The sequence below is a fragment of the Heteronotia binoei genome, chromosome 12 (genome assembly GCF_032191835.1).
Source record: "Heteronotia binoei isolate CCM8104 ecotype False Entrance Well chromosome 12, APGP_CSIRO_Hbin_v1, whole genome shotgun sequence".
In the NCBI taxonomy this organism is placed as follows: Eukaryota; Metazoa; Chordata; class Lepidosauria; order Squamata; family Gekkonidae; genus Heteronotia; species Heteronotia binoei.
The window spans coordinates 79,960,191-79,980,675 of NC_083234.1; the positions used below are offsets into that span (position 1 = coordinate 79,960,191).

At 47.5% G+C, this 20,485-nt stretch overlaps 2 protein-coding genes across 2 annotated transcripts in view; one reads left to right on the plus strand and one right to left on the minus strand.

The window, feature by feature from the left end:
* Positions 1 to 370: 370 nt before the first annotated feature.
* Positions 371 to 996, plus strand: BRD3OS (BRD3 opposite strand). Its single transcript, XM_060251025.1, has one exon. It carries the CDS (start codon positions 609 to 611, stop codon positions 861 to 863), a length of 255 nt encoding a protein of 84 aa, XP_060107008.1. The 5' UTR covers positions 371 to 608; the 3' UTR covers positions 864 to 996.
* A 2,399-nt stretch (positions 997 to 3,395) lies between these two features.
* The window catches only part of BRD3 (bromodomain containing 3), a 79,027-nt gene continuing 61,937 nt past the window's right edge, over positions 3,396 to 20,485 (minus strand). Inside the window, exons 10-12 of the mRNA XM_060250443.1 lie at positions 11,766 to 12,058; positions 7,546 to 7,674; positions 3,396 to 5,798 (exon numbers count right to left, since the gene is read on the minus strand). Coding sequence (XP_060106426.1) covers positions 5,683 to 5,798; positions 7,546 to 7,674; positions 11,766 to 12,058 — 538 coding nt within the window. The 3' untranslated portion in view covers positions 3,396 to 5,682. The remainder of the gene's footprint in view (positions 5,799 to 7,545; positions 7,675 to 11,765; positions 12,059 to 20,485) is intronic.

Sequence of the window (20,485 nt, forward strand, 5' to 3'; positions counted from 1 at the left end):
TGCTTTTCCATTGGTGAAGAGGTTTCTGCTTCATGTTCTCCTGTCTCTGCAGGAGGGTGGGTGAGAAAAGAGCTCAGAGGAGCAGCAGCAGCAGCATCGAGCTGAAAGAAGGAAGGCAAAATTGAGGTGGGGGGCAGGAGAGCTAACAAACAAGAACGGAAGGGAAGGAGAGGTCAAGAGACAGAAGACAGAGAGGAAGGAGCGGGTGCAGGCAGCTGAGGAGCACAAGGCCTCTTTGTGAATGTTCATCAGAGTCCAGCCAGCTGTCTCCTCTTCAGACGTGGACCTGTGGGATTCTCAGGTGCAAAGATGGAGGAATTGGCAAGATGAAGTGGGGTTGTAAAAGTTTTCAGGGTTTTCTGCCGTCCTGCATTTTGGTGCTCAGGAAAGGTGACCCAACTGCTAGGATGCTCCTTGTCACAAACACCATGTCCAGCACACCACGTGGGCTGAAAGTTGCCAGGTGTCTGTGAGATCCCTGCTGCTGGGTGCGACAGGTCCACTTTCAGCTCAGAACCCAAACGTTCTGCTTTCACTCCTGAGATGCTGCTAGAAACCATGGAGGCCAGGCTTCCCCAGCGTTTTCAGAGCAAGCCACAGTTGTAGGAATGAGTGGGCAGCCACCTCTTGCCGAAAAAGCTTTCTCAGAGGGCTATGCCCGCCTTCGTTACAAGGATACGTCTTTGCTGATCTGGCAGCAGCAGCAGCAGAAACTGGAGACTCTTCCACCAGGCACGTACTTAAGCCGGAGCCGCAGCATGTGGTATTCGCAGTACGGCAACCAGGCAATTCTGGTGCGAGATAAAAATAAAGCTGATCTCACCAGAGACACGGGACAGTCCAAGTTTTGTACTGTTATGTAATTCCAAGCCTAAAGCGAAGAAAGTCAAAGCATTTCTCGGCATCCTGGCTGCTGCTGCGGTTCTGTTTATCTGCTTGGTACTTTGGGATGATATTTGCACCATTGCTTGGGAAGGGCTGCCGTTTCCGCAGAACAGACTCGACTTCCAGCCCCTCTTTTCATCCCTTTGGAGTGTAGCTCTTTCATTCTATTGTTAGTGGAGACCATGTCAAGGAAGTTCATGATATGGAGCCAGAAACCCTTGGGATGTAGATGCCATAGCAAAGCTTACCCCCAGATTGTGCCCCCATAAAACAAAACACAACGGGTGGCTGTGGCTGAATTTTACAGGCAGATGGGTAGGGGTGTGTACAAGAGGTGCCCAGCTCCACTATCTGCTGCTCTCTGGACATGCAGTCAGTCAGAACCCAAAAGGCACCTAGGAGCACACCAATGCCGCATGGAGGTGTGCAGACCCACTGAAGCATTTCCAGCAGCAGGGGCCAGAGCCAGAGGGGTCACTGAAGGCCAGCAGCAGCAACGGAGGCATTTCTGGCCTGCCACTTCTCCATTGCTTAAGCCCCAGGGAGGCAAAGGGGTTTGCCTGCTGCTAAATGGGAAATAGGGAGCACAGTCTACTGCAATGCCAGTTGCACTGGGTGGGATGATTTCTGAAATATTTAATGTGTCTGTTTTTATTCACTAGTGTAGCCTAAGGTGGCTTAAAAGTCAAATCAGCTTGATCCCAGAAGTTATTGACAGTCTTTAACTGCAAATTGCTTTTGGGGAGTTTCCTGGCCCAACATGGCTTGTTACACACTTGGAGGTGATTCTCGAACACCAGCCTGAGCCCCTCGTGCTGTCCTTTGCAGAGACGTTTCTTCTGGTGAGGCTGAGGCTCAGTTCAAAACTCTCTTGCCTGAACAGGCCTGAGTGTAGCCATCTTCATTCCTGGCCCTGCTGCTGGCCAGTCGGCAAAGTCCAATTTGGAAATGCTTCTCCTGCCAGCTCTGGGCAGGAAAGGGCCCAGACAGCATCTCTCTGCAAAGCAAGACTAGTCCCCACCTTTGGAGTGAATGGGCCCCTCCAGATCCCCTGCTGCAGGAAAGGGCTGTGGGCACAAGGGCTGAGGGAGGCCTTCCATTCTCCCAGAGCCTGGGGGCCCCAGCGGGCCTGTCTTGCGTCTCTCTCTCACACACACACACGGAACAGGACTGGATGTGGGGGCGGGTTGCTTTGCCCATTTTTATGTGTACTGTGGTTGCCTGTATGACAGTATTAACATGCTACTGTGATCCGAATAAAACATCAGTGTGAGTGTTCAGTACAAACAGATCTTCCCTTGTCCGTCTGCTGCAGCCACAGGGCCTTTCTCTTGAGGGCATCAGTTCCACTGAGCTTAGATGTCGCAGCTGGTATCTTGTTCCGAGACGAGTTTTGGTGGTGGCAGGGGGGAGGAGCACGTGCAGTTTCCAAGATGAAGCCCATAGATTCAATGAGGCCCACATTTAGACTAGGTTAGCCACTGGGGGCCCACAGCTGAATTCTGGAGTTCATGAAGTTGGCTCTTGGCCCCTTCCTTCAATGCTCAACCTCAAGCCAATGGATGCCAGAAGAAGAGTGCACTTGGAGTCTCAGAACGGCTTAGAATCTCCTTTCCCTTCCCCTCCCCACAACAGACACCTTCTGAAGTAGGTGGGGCTGAGAGAGAACTGCTCTTGAAGGAATAGCTCTGAGAGAACTTGTGGCTGACCTAAAGTCACCCAGCAGGTGCATGTGGAGGAGGGGGGAATCAAATCCAGTTCTCCCAGAGAAGTGTCTGTGCCCTTAACCACTACACCAAATTGGTCGGGGTTGTGTGTGTGTTGTGTCTTGGAGATTGCTAGTTCTTTCTGAGCAATGCAAGTACATCACATATATTGTTTTGCAAGACCCAAACCCCTTAGATCAGAGTTCTCTCTCTCACACATTTCAGTGGAGGGGGAAGCAAAGGACAGTCAACGGCAGGTGGCAAGTTTTGAACCAGGAAATCAAATACTTGAAGGGCTGTCATAGAGAGGATGGTACGGTGTTGTTTTCTGCTGCCCCAGAAGGGCAGACCAGAACCAATGGGTTGAAATTAAATTGAAAGAATTTTCAACTAAACATTAGGAAGAACTTCCTGATTCCTCAGTGGAATAGGCTTCCTCAGGAGGTGGTGGGCTCTCCTTCCTTGGAGGTTTTTAAACAGGCTAGACGGCCATCTGACAGCGATGAAGATCCTGTGAATTTAGGGGGAGGTATTTGTGAGTTTCCTGCATTGTGCAGGGGGTTGGACTAGATGATCCTGAAGGTCCCTTCCAGTTCTATGATTCTATGAATCCCCTGGCTGCGATCTCTTGAGGCTGCACCCACTCTTTTAAAAGGTGCCTAAATCAATGAACAGCATACCTTCACAACCACAACTGAATTTTCCACCCCAGTTGTGAAAAATGGAAATGCAGTTTATTATTCAAGCCAACCCATTCCCCCAAGGTTTACTACAAGTATATTACAGAATTAGCATTTGCTCTAAAAAATTGGGTCTTTGTTCCTTTATTTTTTTTTCCAAACTGTTCTACTTTAAAACAATTAAGATACAGAGAAAGAGAAAAAGACAGACCTGGAAGGGGACTAAGAATATACAAATAAAACATGCTTTATCTGGAAAGTATCAATACCTGTAAGTCTCCAAAGTCTGTACAAAAAGAAATCAAACAAAGCTCAAAACAGCCTCCTTCCCCCCCAAAAAACTGGATCCACATACAAGGAAGAAGCACCGGCACAGAAAACCAAGGTCCCGAGCACCTGGAGGTTAAAAAGTCAAATCCATTTAAATAAAAAGGGCTCCCAAGTCTTTAGAGCTTGGTGGTTATTTTTTTTTTTTTAAAAAGGAGCTGCATTTTCCCTTCTGCTCTTCAAAATGCAGGATACATTTTAAGTGACCACTGGTGTGAATAAATAAAGTATTTCTATATACACAAGATCAAGGGACTATCAATTCTGCAGCAGGTCATTTGCAGAAGTGCAGGTCTCCAAGACGAGCTGGAGGAAAAAAATTTAAGTTTTAGAAAATGGACATGCCTTACAAAAAAGGCTACTTTCCCTCCCCTCCCCCCCCTTCCTGTACTGTCTCCCCACCCACCACCTGGAGGGGGGAAAGATGCATCTGGAGACCTGCCCTTGTGCAAGACCTGAGAGCTTCCTGGCTGGACAAGGGGAGAAAGGGGCAGAGATTCAGTCAGTCACTGGCTAGCTGTGGCCAGATCCCAACCACAGGGCCCATGGCCCAGGCTGTGTCACACACTGGAATGGTGGCCACGACACCTCCGCTGCTGCCAGGCTCCAGCATTACGCTGCCATTTGAGCCAGGAAGAAACTGCCATGCCATGACCAGATGGGGCCAGTTTTCTTGGGGGGAGGGGGGGACTCACCTGGCATTATGGATCTTCTTAAGGAGCCCCCAATAGACTTGGAAGGAACTCCGTGTTCCTAGGAATGCGATCCTGGTGCACATGTTACCCACACCTTTTCAGGATGGAGGAACTGTGCACCCACCCCTCATCACCATGCCGCATAGTAGTGAGATGCTTCACAGTGATGCAAGATCTCATCTTCCAAAAAGGGAAGCAAGATCAGAGCAGTCAGGCACACACACCAGAGAGGTCTGGGTAACGTGACACAAAATCTTGTTCAGCGTAAGCAGGTTTTTTACAATACCTGACCACCGGGAGACGGGAAGGATCCCTGGGTGATATTTCCCACCTCCCAAATGTAGGTTACCTGAAAGACCGGAGGACACACCTAGAGCGGCAGAGGATGCCCTGCTGAATCTGTCCCTTGAGAATGCTCTTCTGTGTGAGCAGCAGGGAGCTCCCCAGCCCTCCAGGACACTCCCTGTTGCCATCATCACGTCTGCTGCCAGACTCCTGTCCCCACCCACCCTGCTTGGCATTCCCAAGAACCGAGATCCCACACCCCAGTTGGAATCTGCTCGGCATCAGCAAGAACAGAAGCCTGGACCGCTTTTTTTTTCTTTTTTTAAAAAAAAGGATAAAAGAAATATCTAAAGGATACATTTTTTAACAATCCACAGTACATAAGCTTTCTTTTTCTTCCCTTTTATATATAAAAAAGGATGATGATCTTCATCACAATGTAGACTTGGGTCCCAATCCACTAGGTAGTTCTCTTGCAAAATTTATGCATGAGCACTAGAATGGTGCATCAGATCCCTGGAGGTTAGGTGTACTAGTGCTAAGAACAAATACATCTGACTACTTCAAAAGCTAACATTTTCTGGATACAGTACCATTTTACAGAGAGTCTTCCCCTCCCGCATTTAAAAGGTCCCCCCCTCCACCTTATGTCATCACAGAGATGAGCCAATCTTGGGCTGTATTAAGAAGGAATTTCCCAGGACAAAAAGAACTTACCAAAACAACCCCCTCCCCTCCCCCCCTATATTACACTGGTTTTCTCTGATCTCTCACCAGGAGCTTCTGCATCTCCTCATCATCGAGCAAATTCACATTCTGCTAAAAAAGTTTAGAGACTTTAAGCAAAGCAAATTACTCATTGTAAAGTCTAATCACACACACCAAAGATCAATGACCTAAGAAAAGTGGGGGAAATTAATTTTGGAAAGTATCTTTTTTATAACACTGAATTTTAAAAAAATGCTTAAAAAGAGCCAAGTGACAGAACAAAGCGGACCATTTTAAAAAATAAACCCAAGAACAGAAGGGAACGCCGCAGAGTGATGGGGTGTGTGTGAGCGAGATGTCCTTTTGCTGTCCAGGCATGTTAAAAGTGTCCGTAGCTTACTCCGAGTCACTACTGTCTGAACTGGATCCGCTGGAGCTGCTACTCCCTGATTCCGAGGAGCTGCTGCTGCTGAGGCGGGAAGGGCCTCCGGAAGGGGCAGAGCCGGATTTCTCTACAAGAGAAGAAAGACGACGAAGCACCTATTAGCTGACAGAATGTAGCATCCTAGTCCCATTGCAGCAATGGATGCATGTATGGTGGCAGGGGGGGACTGAAGAGAAGGGGCCAGACAGACCTCAGCCTCCTCACTGGTTACCAAGGCAGACTCTTGATCCACACAGCTGCTCGGGGGCTGGGAAGGAGCAAGGGCATCACCCCTGGCCATGCACAGACCCCCCAGCACACAGGAAGAGTTCAGGGCTGAGCAGAGGCTCCCCAGGGAGGCCAGGCTGGGGCAAGAGATGTGCCCCGGGGTGCAGCTGCGTGAGGGGCTGGGCTCCATTCAGAGACTTCCTGCATGGTGCCGTGGGGGATGCCTGGCACAGCCAGACCCCTGAATGTCTGAGTGGGGACTTTGGATCTTTGGCTTTCCTTCCATGTGCCCACTGCATAAAGTATGACCTGCGTGCTTCACGCAGGGGCCTGTAGGCACATTCACATGATCTCCCCCTGCTTTATGTTCATCACAAAAACTGGGGGGCCTAGGGAGGGAGGTTCCATCTCTGTACCCTGCAAAGATGTGTCAGCCTGGAAGAAAACAAAACGGGCACACGGCATTGGGGAAAGGAAGCCAGACTGACAGGCAGCGGAGGAAAACAAAGAGCCTGCAAGACCCAGGTTCAAATCCCCACTCAGCCATGGAATCTCATTGGGTGACTTCAGCCTAGTTATTCACTCCAGCTTCCCCTACCTGACGGGGCTGTTGGGAGGATAAAACAAAGAGCAGAACAATGGAAGCATCTTTTGGTTTGCACTGGGACCAGTGAAGTAAAATAATTCTATACAAATAAACAGTTCATCTATAGTATTTGGGGCTGTGTCAAATGGTCCATTCCCCCCCACCCCCAAGCTGACAGTGACTCTTTGTGTACCAAAAACACAGGTCTTCCCACCTTCAGGTCAGTCCCAGTTATATTATAAAGATTATTTAAAGGCCTGCTTCTGAACTCCATCTCTTTGTCACATACCAGAAGATCAGGATAGATCCAGGTGGGTCGTCAGGTTGGTCTAAAGCAGCAGAACAAAAAAGCTCAGTGGGGCAACCTTGAAGACCAACAACATTTAATTCTGAGTAGCTCTCATGTTCAGGTATCTGAAGAACTGTGCATGCACACAAAAGCTTAGGCCTTGAATCACACTGTGTTGGTCTTAAAGGTGCTCCACTGGACTCTAACTTTGTTCAGAATACCAGGGACACTGACTAAAAGGAGTATCACCCACGCAGCAGGGGCAGGGTAGAGTATAGGATGCCTTCTGGGGCTTGCTCACCAGCATGGGGCCTGCACTGACCCTATCGACACAGGGATGTCGCAACCGGTCCTCTCCCCACAAGCTCATTCTCTCCCACCATCAGAATGGCAGTGGGGTGGATAGGAGCGGCTGCTGCTCCTGTAACTGGGAAAAGAAGAGGAAGGATGCCCAGTGCCAGCCCGGGCAAATTGGTATGTGGGAAGGGCCGTCCCAAATCCTTTAGCAGGACTGCAAAAATGGGCAGAACCCGGAGACTGGCATCAAGATTTGCCTCTTGTGCACAGTCTGCTGATGGAGACATGGCATTGAAGCAGGGCACTTGCTGCCACCTGCACTGCTCAGCCCTGGGAAGGCTGCAGCATTTCCCCTCATAGGCAATTTCAGTCCAGGGGGCAAAAACTAGCCAATAACAACAACAGCAGGAAGAGGGAGCTGTGGGTGATGGGTACCTTTCTTGGCGGGCTTCTTGTTGTTGTTCAGCTGCCCACTCACGTCCTGCAAGCGTTTCTCCAGCTCCTTCTTCTTCTCCTGCGCGAGCTCTTCCTTGGATTTCGCTGCTTGCTTCTTTCCACTGGCAGCTGTGGAGGAGGGACGCACAATTGCTGAGACTGGTTGAAGGGGGAGGGAAGAGGCGAGGTCACCATTGGATGGGCACAAAACCAAAACCATTCTGCAACTGCTGGCTGGAAATCACCAGCCAGAGCCTGAGTGGCAGGACACCCCTGTCCAGAGAAGGGAGAGCCAATAAGGAGCAGCAAGGGGAGTCTGGAGGTAGATGGTTACCACTAAGCCCTGCACATGGGAAACTAGAAAACTGCAATCTCCCACAGGCTGGCTTGTTTGTGTGTTTGTTTTCAAAAGCAGCCCTGTAAGTAGAAAACCAGCACAGATATCTGCAATTAGAAAATGGGGAGAGGACCGGACTAACACCATGCTCCCTGGCAATCTGGTTTTCTGTCCACATTAAGAATTTAAAAAAGGATATCCCCAAATACAGTCTGTAGTGATACTTTGTCACCTCATTCTGTTATATGTGAAATACAGCTTCTCAAAGTGTGTTCAAAGCCAGCGGCCATTTGTGGGGGAAAAGCCAAATGTTTTACTGTGACAAATTCTTGGGAGTAAATGGTGGTCCCTCCTAGGCCATTGGGCCTCCTTGAACTGATAGCAGATTGTTACTACTCTTTCAGTAAATGGAAGCATATCTGAACAAGAGTGAGCCACTTACAAGACTCAGTATTCTACCCACAAAATAAATCGCCACTGTTAGAAATTGTTACTGTTAACAATTTATTGGCAAAAATATATACTGCATAAGACTAAAGGTAATTCGGTGTTTGGACATTGTGCAATTTATATATTTTTGCCAAGAAATTGTTACAGATTACTGGGATTGTCTGCAGTGCATAAAAGGTTTTTTGTAACAGCAGTGATTCATTTTGTAAATGCAATACTCTTTTGTAACATGCTCACTCTCGTTAAGATACAGTTACTAAAACTAATAATTTGTTTTCACACAGGTAAGGGCAATTGTTTTTTTCTTTTTGTGGCCTTTGGTGCTCAGTACCCTCTGCTGTGACAGCACCAGCTAAGTCATGCGTGCCTTCTCTAAAAATCAAAGAAAGCCATTTTTTCCTACTGAACTACTATTTAATCCACATGAGAGCTTATGCCAATTTAACCAACATTGATATGATCATCTAAGATTAAGCGAGTCTTTTGTCAAGATCTGGCAACGGTGATTCATGCAACGGTCACCTCGAGACTGGATTACTGTAATGCCCTCTACATGGGGCTGCCTTTGTACCGAACCCGGAAGCTGCAGCTGGTGCAGAATGCGGCGGCTAGATTGCTGCTGGGGCCCCCCAAGTGGGAGCACATACAGCCTGGGCTACGTGAGCTGCACTGGCTGCCAGTTGTATACTGGGTTCGTTACAAAGTGCTGGTCATTACCTTTAAAGCCCTATATGGCCGAGGACCTGCCTACCTTAGGGACCGTCTCTCGCCATATGAACCCCAGAAAGCACTGAGGTCAGCCGGAAAAAACCTTTTGTCCATTCCCGGACCGAAAGGTGAAGTTGCAAAGCACCCGTAACCGGGCCTTCTCCTCTATAGCCCCGAGCCTATGGAATCAACTTCCGGAGGAAATGCGGGCCCTGCGGGACCTTGAACAGTTCCGCAGGGCCTGCAAGACCATCCTCTTCCGATCGGCTTTCACTGAAGAAGAAGGAAATTGTTAAGAAAACCGCCATCATAAAAGCAAACATAGCACTAGCACTTTTATTAATTAATTTTAAAAACTTAATCAGGATTTTAACTAAACTGTTTAAATGTAGTTTTATTCAATTTTGTATAATTAATGTATGAACTATGTTGTTAGCCGCCCTGAGCCTGCTCCGGCGGGGAGGGCGGGATACAAATAAAATTTGTTGTTGTTGTTGTCTTACTTTTAAAAAATCTTTTTATAAACCCTCAGGCTCTGATATTTTGCTATGTAAATAATCTGTATTTTATTTCTGCGTTTTAATGTGGAATTTTACGTGTGTGTGCAGCTGCAGGTTAAAATGCAGGCCTCTAGGGAAAGGAAGAGGGCAGCTGGACAGGTGAGTGATGGGAGTGACAACCCCTGGTTTGTACAGAGAAGCTTCGTGTGTGAGGAGAGGGGGGGGGGTGAGAGAAGCCTCTGTCCTTTGTGGAAGTGATCAGCCTAAGCAATAATTTGTTTAGGGAACTTTACAGAAAAAGAACTGTACCTATCTGAAATCATTTAGCTTATTAACCACACAGAAACTGTTACACTGATTCTTTTGAACATAAACTCTGTGTTTAAGACAAACAACTGCTTTGCTTAGAGTAAGGCTCCTCTTTAACTCACAGCCACCCCTACAGGCTGACTGTTCTACCAAATATAATTGGGCCATCCTGTTCTTAGGCCTTTGGTGGCAGCAAAAGTAGGGGATGCTAAGGAAGGCCAGGAGGCAGCAGAACACACATCATCTCAGGACACTAGAGAGGCCCTTTACAAATGTTACATAGAAGGCGTCACACATTGTTGGCCATACATAGTTGAGTGATTTACCACTAAGCTATGGCCATTCATAATTTTTAAATAGCTATGTGAAACTCAAGAACTTCTAAAAATGGAGGTGGCCAGCACCAGTTCTCCCAGCCATTTTTCCCCCACTGAACAACTATTTTAGTTATATTCAAGTGCATGCCAATTTAATCAACACTCATATGATTACGTAAGATTAACTGAGCTAAGTTACAGCCCTCTTTAATTTCTTTTTTTTAAAGCATCAATGTTCAGCAGCTCTCCAAACTAACTTGCAATGTGCATTTAGAAACCACTTTAGAACAATCTTTCAGCCCTGAAGTTTGGGCTTCACTTACCAGCCACTAAATGTGGTCAATAGTTAGCACTCAAATTACAGAACTGTAAACATGTTTTTTTCCCTGCCCTGTAAAATAAAGTGCTCCATTAAACACAGTCAAAAGAAGCCACTGGGTCACCAAGAGATTCCTTCCTCCTGGAGGCAATCCGAAGCAGAGGCTGAAGCAAGAAAGGCTCAAAAACAGACGCTGAAGGGACAGACGTGTGTGCAAACGACCATCGTCCAACTTGCTGAAAGAGTCAGGGGTTATTCCAGTATGCTTGGACTTGGTGCATGAACTGACTGGGATAAACAGCTGGGACTTGTGCTCTTTACTGTTATACAGAGTATCATAAGTCAGATCCTATTATGCAATTTCTGTACCACTTAGTGGGTCACATTGCCTTCTTATTTTATGCTGTTAGCCGCCTTGAGTCCTTGTAGAATGGGCGAGATATAAATCTAACGTAATAAATATTTATCCTACACTCTTGTTCTTTCTGATGGTTCCAGTTTTCAAATATCCCAATACATTAATGACTGACTATCCCGAGGGGACGCAGCTCAGGCGACTTGGGCAACTGGGCCGGGCAGCTCTGCTTTTGTCATCCCCCTCCCCCCCCCCCGGTTTAAATAATACTGGCGTTTCTATCAGTGAGAGGGAGGCAACTGCCTCATGGCCACCAGGAGACCCTACTTGCTGCCAAAGTCAAATGGAGAGGTGGCAGGTCCTTAACCAAGGCTTGGTGGGATGGCCAAACTGAACTGCAGGGGGGAGGGCGGACATGGCTGCCCCACCCCAAGGCAGCAGAAGCTCATGGCCAACATGCCCTTTCCAGCAGGCATCCTTCCAGATTCTGAAATCCATGTGCCTCAAAGTGCTTCTGGGCAGGGCCCCTCTGGCCAGTTCCCCTTTCCTGCTGCAGCCCCCAGAGAGGCCCCCCAATCCCCCCAGAGCAACTTTTGTGGAACTGCAAGAAGCTGCTGGGGAAACCTCGGGGTAGGAGAAGAGGACTGTAAGTCATGTTTTTGGTCCTAACATTAAACTGCGAATATTTCTGCAAATAGTGGAGTTTATTTTGTTTGTGTACCAAGTTTGAACAGGTATTTCAAACTGAAAAAGAACAGTTGTGTTTTGGGTCATTTCAATCGCTAGATGCTAACATTAAGACTTTGAAAACTGAAAAAACGAGTTTTCCTGATTTTGTTGAAGAGAAGGTGGGGAGGGGGAGGGGGGCACCACACTTCTAAAAACCTGGCCCACTTTGCCTGGGCCCTGCGCTGCTCCCACTTACCAAACGGTTTCCTTTGCTTTTTCTGTAAACAAGACTTGACGTATCTCTCCAGTTCTCGTAAGGTTGTAGGCTTCAAGGTTTCAAAATCTATTTCGATCTCATCAGGATTGGAGTCTCTGAGGGAGGGTTCTCGGGACTGGATTATGTGCACCACCCGGCCCAGCTTCTCCCCGGGCAAGCGGTTGATGTCCAAACTGAGCTGTCGCTTCTCGTCGTAGGTCATGGGCAGGCCCTCCTCTTCCTCGTCTGAATCATAGGTTGCAGAGGCTTGCTTGCCTGCTTTCTTCGGCTGCCTACAAAGTTTAGAGTAAGGATAAGCAACCAGTAGCTCCATCTGGCCTGCATAGCACAGGACAATACAGATCTCCCCAGTTATGAACCTCAGCCACTACCTTCCCTAGAGAAAAGGCCATGTGATAGCCCCCTCTCATTTGAGAGTCAAGAGCTCTGGTCTCAAAGGAGAAGCAATGCCAGATGGCAAGGGCAGAGAGCCCTCTGCCTTAGCCTTGGGCTGCCATACAGGAATCAAAACAGCTGGGCAGTACCAAGGTAGGCTGTTCAGTTTTTGCTTAATTAAGACATTTCTGTCCTCCTTTAAAATGAATCCCAGAAGAGCCACTGTATTTGTTTTTGCTGCAGCAATCTGCAAGGGTTTCTGTCCCCATCTGCCTCTTCTGTTGGCAACCCCAAATCCCCCCTGGAATCCTGCTCCTGAGGGTACTCTCTCTACAGGGAGCATGATTTTAGAGGGTATTTCAAGCTCCTGTAGGAGGGGTGTGTGTGTGAAAAATCACATCCCCAGGATGGAAGTGCCTGTGCTCACAGAAACATCTCTTTGTGTCTAAGCGGCCTAAGGGTCTTATTATGACACCTGAATAGCCAACATTTATTGTGACATTCACACATCTGACAGAGTAAACTTCTGTCACAAGCCATGCATTACTCTTTAAAGGTCTGTGTAAGACTTTTGGGTGGCTTCTCAATGAATGGCTTCCAATCTGAAGCACAATTCCCAAGACATCCTCCAATAAAACAGGGTTGCACTTACCTGTAACTGATGTTCATCGAGTGTCTTCTGTACAGGCACACACATGGAAACTGTGCACACACAAAGCCAGCTGCAGAGAAATTTCTAGCTGAACCAACAAGAGGGGGCGCTCCCTTCCACCCAAGCATCATGTATTCCAAGGGAGAGCTCCCCCATTTCCCTCAGTTCCTCCTTTGCTATTGCAAAGTCAAGGTAATACTGGATAAAAGAAAGCTTGCAGCAGGGTGGTATGGGAATGCGTGCCTGCACAGAAATGAACATCATTGATGAACATCAGTTCCAGGTGAGCGCAACCCTGCTTTCATCACTGTGGCTTCTGTGTAGTCCTGTATTGGCAGATCAATCACCAAGTGGAGGGTAGAGCTCTCCTTGAAATAGTGAATGAAAGCACCCTACTGAAGACTCATGCCTTGTGTTTATATCCACAGAATATGTCTGGCAGAGATGTTGAAGGAAGACCACACAGCTGTTTTGCATATGTCCTATCTGGGAATTCCTCAAAGGAAGCCTGCAGAGGATGCTTGACCTCTCGTGGAATGTGTCAAAGTGGAATAGGACAATGAGACACCAGCCTGCTTAGAACAGAGTTTAATTGCAACTACAATCCATCTGGACAGCATCTGTGATGAAGCAGCTAAACCCTTCTTTGGTCCAGTGTAACAAATAAAGACGTATGCATATTTTCAAAACGGCTGTGTTCTTTTTGAAATAGATTAAAAGCACTTCTCTAATATCTAAGAATGTTTTCACATCAGAGGTAGGGTAAGGAAAAAAAACTGGGAGCGTTCTTGTGAGGGGGTCAGAACGTAAAGCTGCTAACTCACTAACCCTCCTAGCAGATGTAACTGCTACTAAGAACGCAACTTAGAATCATAAATCACAGAGTTGGAAGGGACCTCAAGGGTCATCTAGTCCAACCTCCTGCATAATGCAGGAAACTCAAAACCACCTCCCCCTAAATTCACAGGATCTTTATCGCTGTCAGATGGCCATCTAGCCTCTGTTTAAAAACCTTCAAGGAAGGAGAGCTCATCACCTCCTGAGAAAGCCTGTTCCACTGAGGAATTGCTCTAACGATCAGGAAGTTCTTCCTAATGTTGAGCTGGAAACTCTTTTGATTTAATTTCAACCCATTGGTTATGGTCCTACCTTCTGGGGCCAAAGAAAACAATTCCACACCATCCTCAAGATGACAGCCTTTCAAGAACTTGGTGATCATATCACCTCTCAGCTGCCTCCTCTCCAGGCTAAACATTCCCAGCTCCTTCAACCTTTCCTCATAGGACTTGGTCTCCAGACCCCTAACCATCTTCATCACCCTCCTCTGGACCAGTTCCAGCTTGTCTACATCGTTCTAAAAATGTGGTGCCCAAAACTGAACAAAATACTCCAGCTGAGGTCTTACCAGAGGAGAAAAGCGATACCATCACATCACATGATCTGGACACTATACTTCTGTTGATAAAGCCCAAAATTGCATTTGCCTTTTTAGCCACTGCATCACACTTTTGACTCATGTTCAGCGTATGATCCACTAAGACCCCTAGATCCTTTTTGCACATACTACTGCTAAGACAAGTCTCCCCCATCCTATAACCATGCATTGGATTTTCCCTACCTAAATGCAGAACTTTACATCTATCCCTGTTAAAATTCATTTTATTGGTTTTAGCCCAGTTTTCCAGCCTGTCAAGGTCATCCTGGATCCTGTTTCTGTTTTCTTTCTGTGTTTGCAACCCCTCCCAATTTAGTATCATCTGCAGATTTAATAAGCATTCCCTCTATTCCTTCATCCAAATCACTGATAAAGATGTTGAACAAAACAGGTCCCAGGAAAGATCCTTGAGGCACTCCACTTGTCACTCCTCTCCAAGAGGATGAGGAACCATTCACAAGCACTCTTTGGGTGCGATCTGTCAACCAGTTACAGATCCACCTAACGGTAACAGAATTCTAACCACATTTTAACAACTTGTCAACAAGGATAGCATCTGGAACCTTATCAAAACTGAAATCAAGATAAACCATGTCTACAGCATTCCCCCGATCCAGCAAGGTAGTCACTTTCTCAAAAAAAGAGATCAGGTTAATCTGACATGACTCATCCTTGAGAAACGCATGTTGGCTCTTAGTAATCACATCCATTCTTTCTAAATGTTCCAGGACCGACTGCTTGATGATTTGTTCTAAAACTTTTCCAGGTAGACGTCAAGCTGACGTATTGGTAGTTACCCGGATCGTCATTTTTCCTCTTCTTGAAGATGGAGACAACATTTGCCCGCCTCCAATCTTCCAGTATCTCGCCTGTTCTCCAAGAATTCTCAAAAATAATGGCAAGAGGCTCAGAAATTACATCCGCAAGCTCTTTTAGAACCCTTGGATGCAATTCATCTGGCCCCGAGGACTTAGTTTCATTTAAAGAAACTAGGTGTTTATGTACTACCCCATGCTGATCCTAGGTTGGAACTTCATATCCTCCTTATATGTTCTGTTTTTGCCATGTTGACCACCATTTCCCTCAGAAGAGAAGACAGAGGAAAACCAGGAATTGAGCAGTTCCGCCCTCTCTTAATTACCTGTTACAATTTCACTTTCTTGCCCTCGCAATGGGCCTACCATGTCCTTGCTCTTTTTCTTACTCTGAACATAAGAAAATAACCTTTTTGTTGTTTTTAGCATCTTTGGTCAGCCTAAGCTCATACTGAGATTTAGCTTTCCTAACTTTTTCTCTTCAAGCACTAGCGATTTGTTTATATTCATCTTTTCGAGATCAACGGCCTAAGTTACAGTTTGCTAATGATTAAAATGGGGTAAACATCAAATGTGTAAGAACTAAGCTGAGTGATTGCTGTGGCACCACAAAGTTCATGAGAGGAAATATGTTGGTGAACCTGTTTGGAAAACTCATGAGAGAACACACTCTTACCATCTAGATGTACCCTAAGGTAAGTCTCAAGGATTTTAGATCACAAAAGTAATCTAAAACCCATGAAACTAGGGATGTAGATGGGGATAATCCTTTCCATATGGCCCAAGTGAAAAAACTTGTCCATTTAAATCTGTAAGAAGACAATTGGGTTTCCTAACCTCCATCAACACCTTCCTTATGACATTGGAGGAAAAATCCTCCAAATTGCTAAGCGTAACCTCTGAACACTGTGGTGGTTTAATCCTCCTCTGGATAGCAGGTCTGGAGCCTCTGGGAAGTGCTTTTAGGTACTGTGCCAACCGCATCAGAGTGGTGAACCAAAACTGGTGGGGCCAGAAATGTGTCACTAAACACCTGTATTTCTCCACCTGTATTTTAGCCAGCACTATGTGAAAAACAGGAAACAGAATAGAGGCCCCTACCACTGAATTTAGAACGTATCCCTAGAATGCTTTCCCACAAGTGAGCAAAAATGAGCTTTGCAATTGTATCTCACTGCCAAAAGATCCACATCTGGTGAACCCCATTTCCAAAAGATAGGCTGGCTAGAATTGCCTGCTACACACCATTCATGTTGGAAAGTGCTGATTCTGGTAGGTGACTGGCTACTAGTGTCATGGACAGTCATGGCACAGGCGCATGGGGACCCCTTGCTAGGCCTATACCCCATCACTCGCGTGCTCAGGCCTTTCTTGTATGAAGTGCAGTGCGAACCGCACCCACATCAACGGAAGCACATCCACACCAATGACCTGAAGGAATGGAGGGTTTGGGAGCCACCCAAGGTGGGGCTCTTGGCCAACCCCCCCCCCCCGCCCAAGAAGTTGCAGGACAGCAGCCTCCCTTGGACAACACACTGTCCCCCGCCCAAAAAGCTGACCTGCAAAGGATCCTCAGCGACCATTCTGAGCTGTTCTCATTGGGCTCAGGGCTCACCCACCGGATAGTCACCCCTCCAGGCAAGGTGGCTCGGGCCTGGTGGCAGCCATTTACCCAGAAGGAGTGGGAAGTCATAGCAAGAGAGGTGGAGGAAATGAAATGCCTGGACATCACCGAGCCCTTTCAAAGGAGCCCCACAGTCCTTGTGCTGACGCCAGATGGAAGTGTCTGCTTCTGCATAGACTAAAAAAGGTAAAGGCCTGTGCAAGCACCAGTCGTTTCCGACTCTGGGGTGACGTTGCTCTCACAACATTTTCACGGCAGACTTTTTACAGGGTGGTTTGCCATTGCCTTCCCCAGTCATCTTCACTTTCCCCCCAGCAAGCTGGGGACTCATTTGACCGACCTTGGAAGGATAGAAGGCTGGGAGGTAAATAACCTAGCACAGTTCAATGTGTATCCCATGCTGAGGGAGGATATCTTGATCAACCAGCTAGGGACGACCCGCTACCTCTTCACACCCGACCTCACAAAGAGGGAGAAGACCGCATTCGCAATGCCCCAGGGCCTGTTTCAGCTCAGGAGAATGCCCTTCGGCCTGCATAGGGCCACAGTGATCTTCCAGCAGCTGGTAGAGGGCTTTGCCTGCACTTACATCAACAATATTGTCATCTGCAGCCCACCTCAACCATCTATGCCAGGAGTGGCCAACAGTAGCTCTCCAGATGTTTTTGCCTACAACTCCCATCAGCCCCAGTCAGCATGGCCAATGGCTGGGGCTGATGGGAGTTGTAGGCAAAAAACATCTGGAGAGCTACCGTTGGCCACCCCTGAATTCTATGCTAGGCACAGGTCTGAAGGCAAACCCAAAGAAGAGCCAGCTGGGGTTTTAAGAGCTCAAGAGCCTGGGGTTTTTGGTCGGGCAAGGACAACTGAGCCCCTTGCCCGACAAGGTCACCACCCTGGAGCAACAACCCCACCCCTGAACAAAATGACAGCCACAGCGCTTCCTGGGGCTTGTGGGCTATTACAGCAAGTTTGTGCCTCACTTCACCTCAGGGGCTGTGCCCCTCACCAGCAATCTATGAAAATCCCAGCTGAACATCCCCCACACGGGGGGCAGAACAGCAAAACACCTCTGAGTCTCTCTGAACCAGTCTCTCATGCAAACCCAGATGTCACAACTCAGGGAGGTCTTACCAATTGCTGCCACCACTCTGGTTTTAAGGATTCCCCTTGAGAAGGCCCAGAGTTCCTTCCCAAGCCCTTCCTGTAGCTTAGGCCAAATAACGGGCGTGAGGACCAGGCAGAGGGAACAACAACAACAAAAGGGTTTATTTCAGTGCAATATAAATTAACAAGGTGCATTAACCAGTAAAAGGGTGAAGGGAAAATAAACAAATGCCCTAACACATCTATCTTACAGTCCCCACTGCAATACCAACACTTACCCCCTTGAGTAAAGGTCTTTCCCCTGCTGCAAGATCTCCAGGCTACAGCCTGCCTCCAGCTCAGCCTTCCAGCAAAAGAACACCCCCTGCCTGGACTTGGCCCTTTTATCTCCTCCTCCCAGGCCCCACCCCTCTCTGGGCCAGTTTCCCTCCACAACCTGGCCACCCAATCAGAGGGGATCCTGGGAAATGTAGGCTTTTCCCAGTAACTCCTAGGCAGGCTTCCCTAGGGCCTGCAGGCCTCACTAGACCCAAGATCATGACACCGGATTACTCATGCCCCTTCTCGCTGTACATGAACATCTTTGGCACTGGGACTGGGGTGGTCCTGTCCCAAGGGGAGGCCGGGTCTGAATACCCCGTGCTTTTAATCAGCAGAAAGTTGCAGCAGGCTGAGTGTAATTACTCCACTGTGGAAAAGGAGACACTGGTCACCAAATAGACCATGGGCATGCTTCAGTATTATCTTGCCAACATCTTTTCGACTTGTGGTCGATCATGCCCCTCGCCTTTGGCTAGCCTGGATGAAAAATAGTAACCTTCATATCCTGAGGTGGTACTAGGGTTGCCAATCCCCAGGTGGGTAGCAGGGAAGCCCCTAAGGGTTCTGTGACTAAACCAGCCTCCAATATGCTCAACAAATTTTCATTAAAGTTTATAACAGAAACAGAAACAAACACTTAGAGCAATAAATTGTGCATAAGATGAAATAATACAATATGCATGGTCCTTAGAAAGGACAAAATAGGTGAAGTACAACAATATGCACAGTCTTTCTTGGGACCAGTACTCCTTCAAATGGTTACTACCAAGAACTGGCAAGATAAAGTCTTCTTCACGAATCAAACTGCTGTAGAAAAAAAGCCAACAGCAGCAGACAGCTACGAAGGCGGCGCCTCTCTGCCTCCGTTTCTCAGAAGCTTCCACAGGCTTAATGCAAAAAAATTACAAAATTGACAATGGAACTCAATCCTTCAAATGCAATGTAAGTGATGTTTATAATGTGGTGCTCCAGCACCACATTATAAACATCACTTACATTGCATTTGAAGGATTGAGTTCCATTGTCAATTGCATTTGAAGGATTGAGTTCCATTGTCAATTTTGTAATTTTTTTGCATTAAGCCTGTGGAAGCTTCTGAGAAACGGAGGCAGAGAGGCGCCGCCTTCGTAGCTGTCTGCTGCTGTTGGCTTTTTTTCTACAGCAGTTTGATTCGTGAAGAAGACTTTATCTTGCCAGTTCTTGGTAGTAACCATTTGAAGGAGTACTGGTCCCAAGAAAGACTGTGCATATTGTTGTACTTCACCTATTTTGTCCTTTCTAAGGACCATGCATATTGTATTATTTCATCTTATGCACAATTTATTGCTCTAAGTGTTTGTTTCTGTTTCTGTTATAAACTTTAATGAAAATTTGTTGAGCATATTGCAGGCTGGTTTAGTCACAGAACCCTTAGGGGCTTCCCTGCTAGTCATTTATCTGTGATTCTCTATTGGGTTGCTTAATCCCCAGGTGGGGGCAGAGGATCCCCCGATTTGGAGGCCCTCCCCCCACTTCAGGGTCGTCAGAAAGTGGGGGGGAGGGGAGGGAAATGTCTGCTGAGAACTCTATTATTCCCTATGTATTTATTCCCATAGAAAATCATGGAGAATTGATCAGCGGGTATCTGGGGGGGCTGTTTTTTGGGGTAGAGGCACCAAATTTTCAGTACAGCATCTAGTGCCTCTCCCCAAAATATCCCCCAAGTTTCAAAACGATTGGACCAGGGGGTCCAATTCTATGAGCCCCAAAATATGGTGCCCCTATCCTTCATTATTTCCTATGGAAGAAAGGCATTGAAAAGGTGTGCTGTCCCTTTAAATGTGATGGCCAGAACTCCCTTTGGAATTCAATTATGCTAGTCACAGCCTTGATCTTGGCTCCACCCCCAAAGTCCCCAGATATTTCTTAAATTGGACTTGGCAACCCTAGGTAGTACATGTCACTTCTCCCATTCTGGCCAGAGCAGATCACCAAGTGGCAACCTCTCCTGGTTCTTTGAAGACAATCCCACACCAGAAGATAAAAGGGAGGGGGGGTTCAATGTCTCCCGGCTGGGACTTGGGTGGGCCGACCCCACCCCCAACAGCCATCCTGGTAGCCAGCACCAAACGGGGGCAGTGCACCCCCAGCCACCACCAGAATTCCCCCTGACTCACCACAGCCAGGAGGGGAACAGCAAGGGGTCTGCAGTGACACGCGGGGGTGGGAGAGGAATGCCCCAGCTGCTGGGGCATAGCAATGGTGAGGCTGCCTACAGCAGCAGTGACAGAGCTCACCAGGGAGAGAACGGCTCCTGATCTTGCAGCTTCACATTGGGCAGCCCGTTGAGTGATGGCAGCGGCCGACACCGAGCAGCCTGAGTGACAAGGG

What these genes read in the sequence shown, in the direction of transcription:
- BRD3OS (XM_060251025.1), top strand. Translation starts at nt 609, where the DNA reads ATGAGTGGGCAGCCACCTCTTGCCGAAAAAGCTTTCTCAGAGGGCTAT.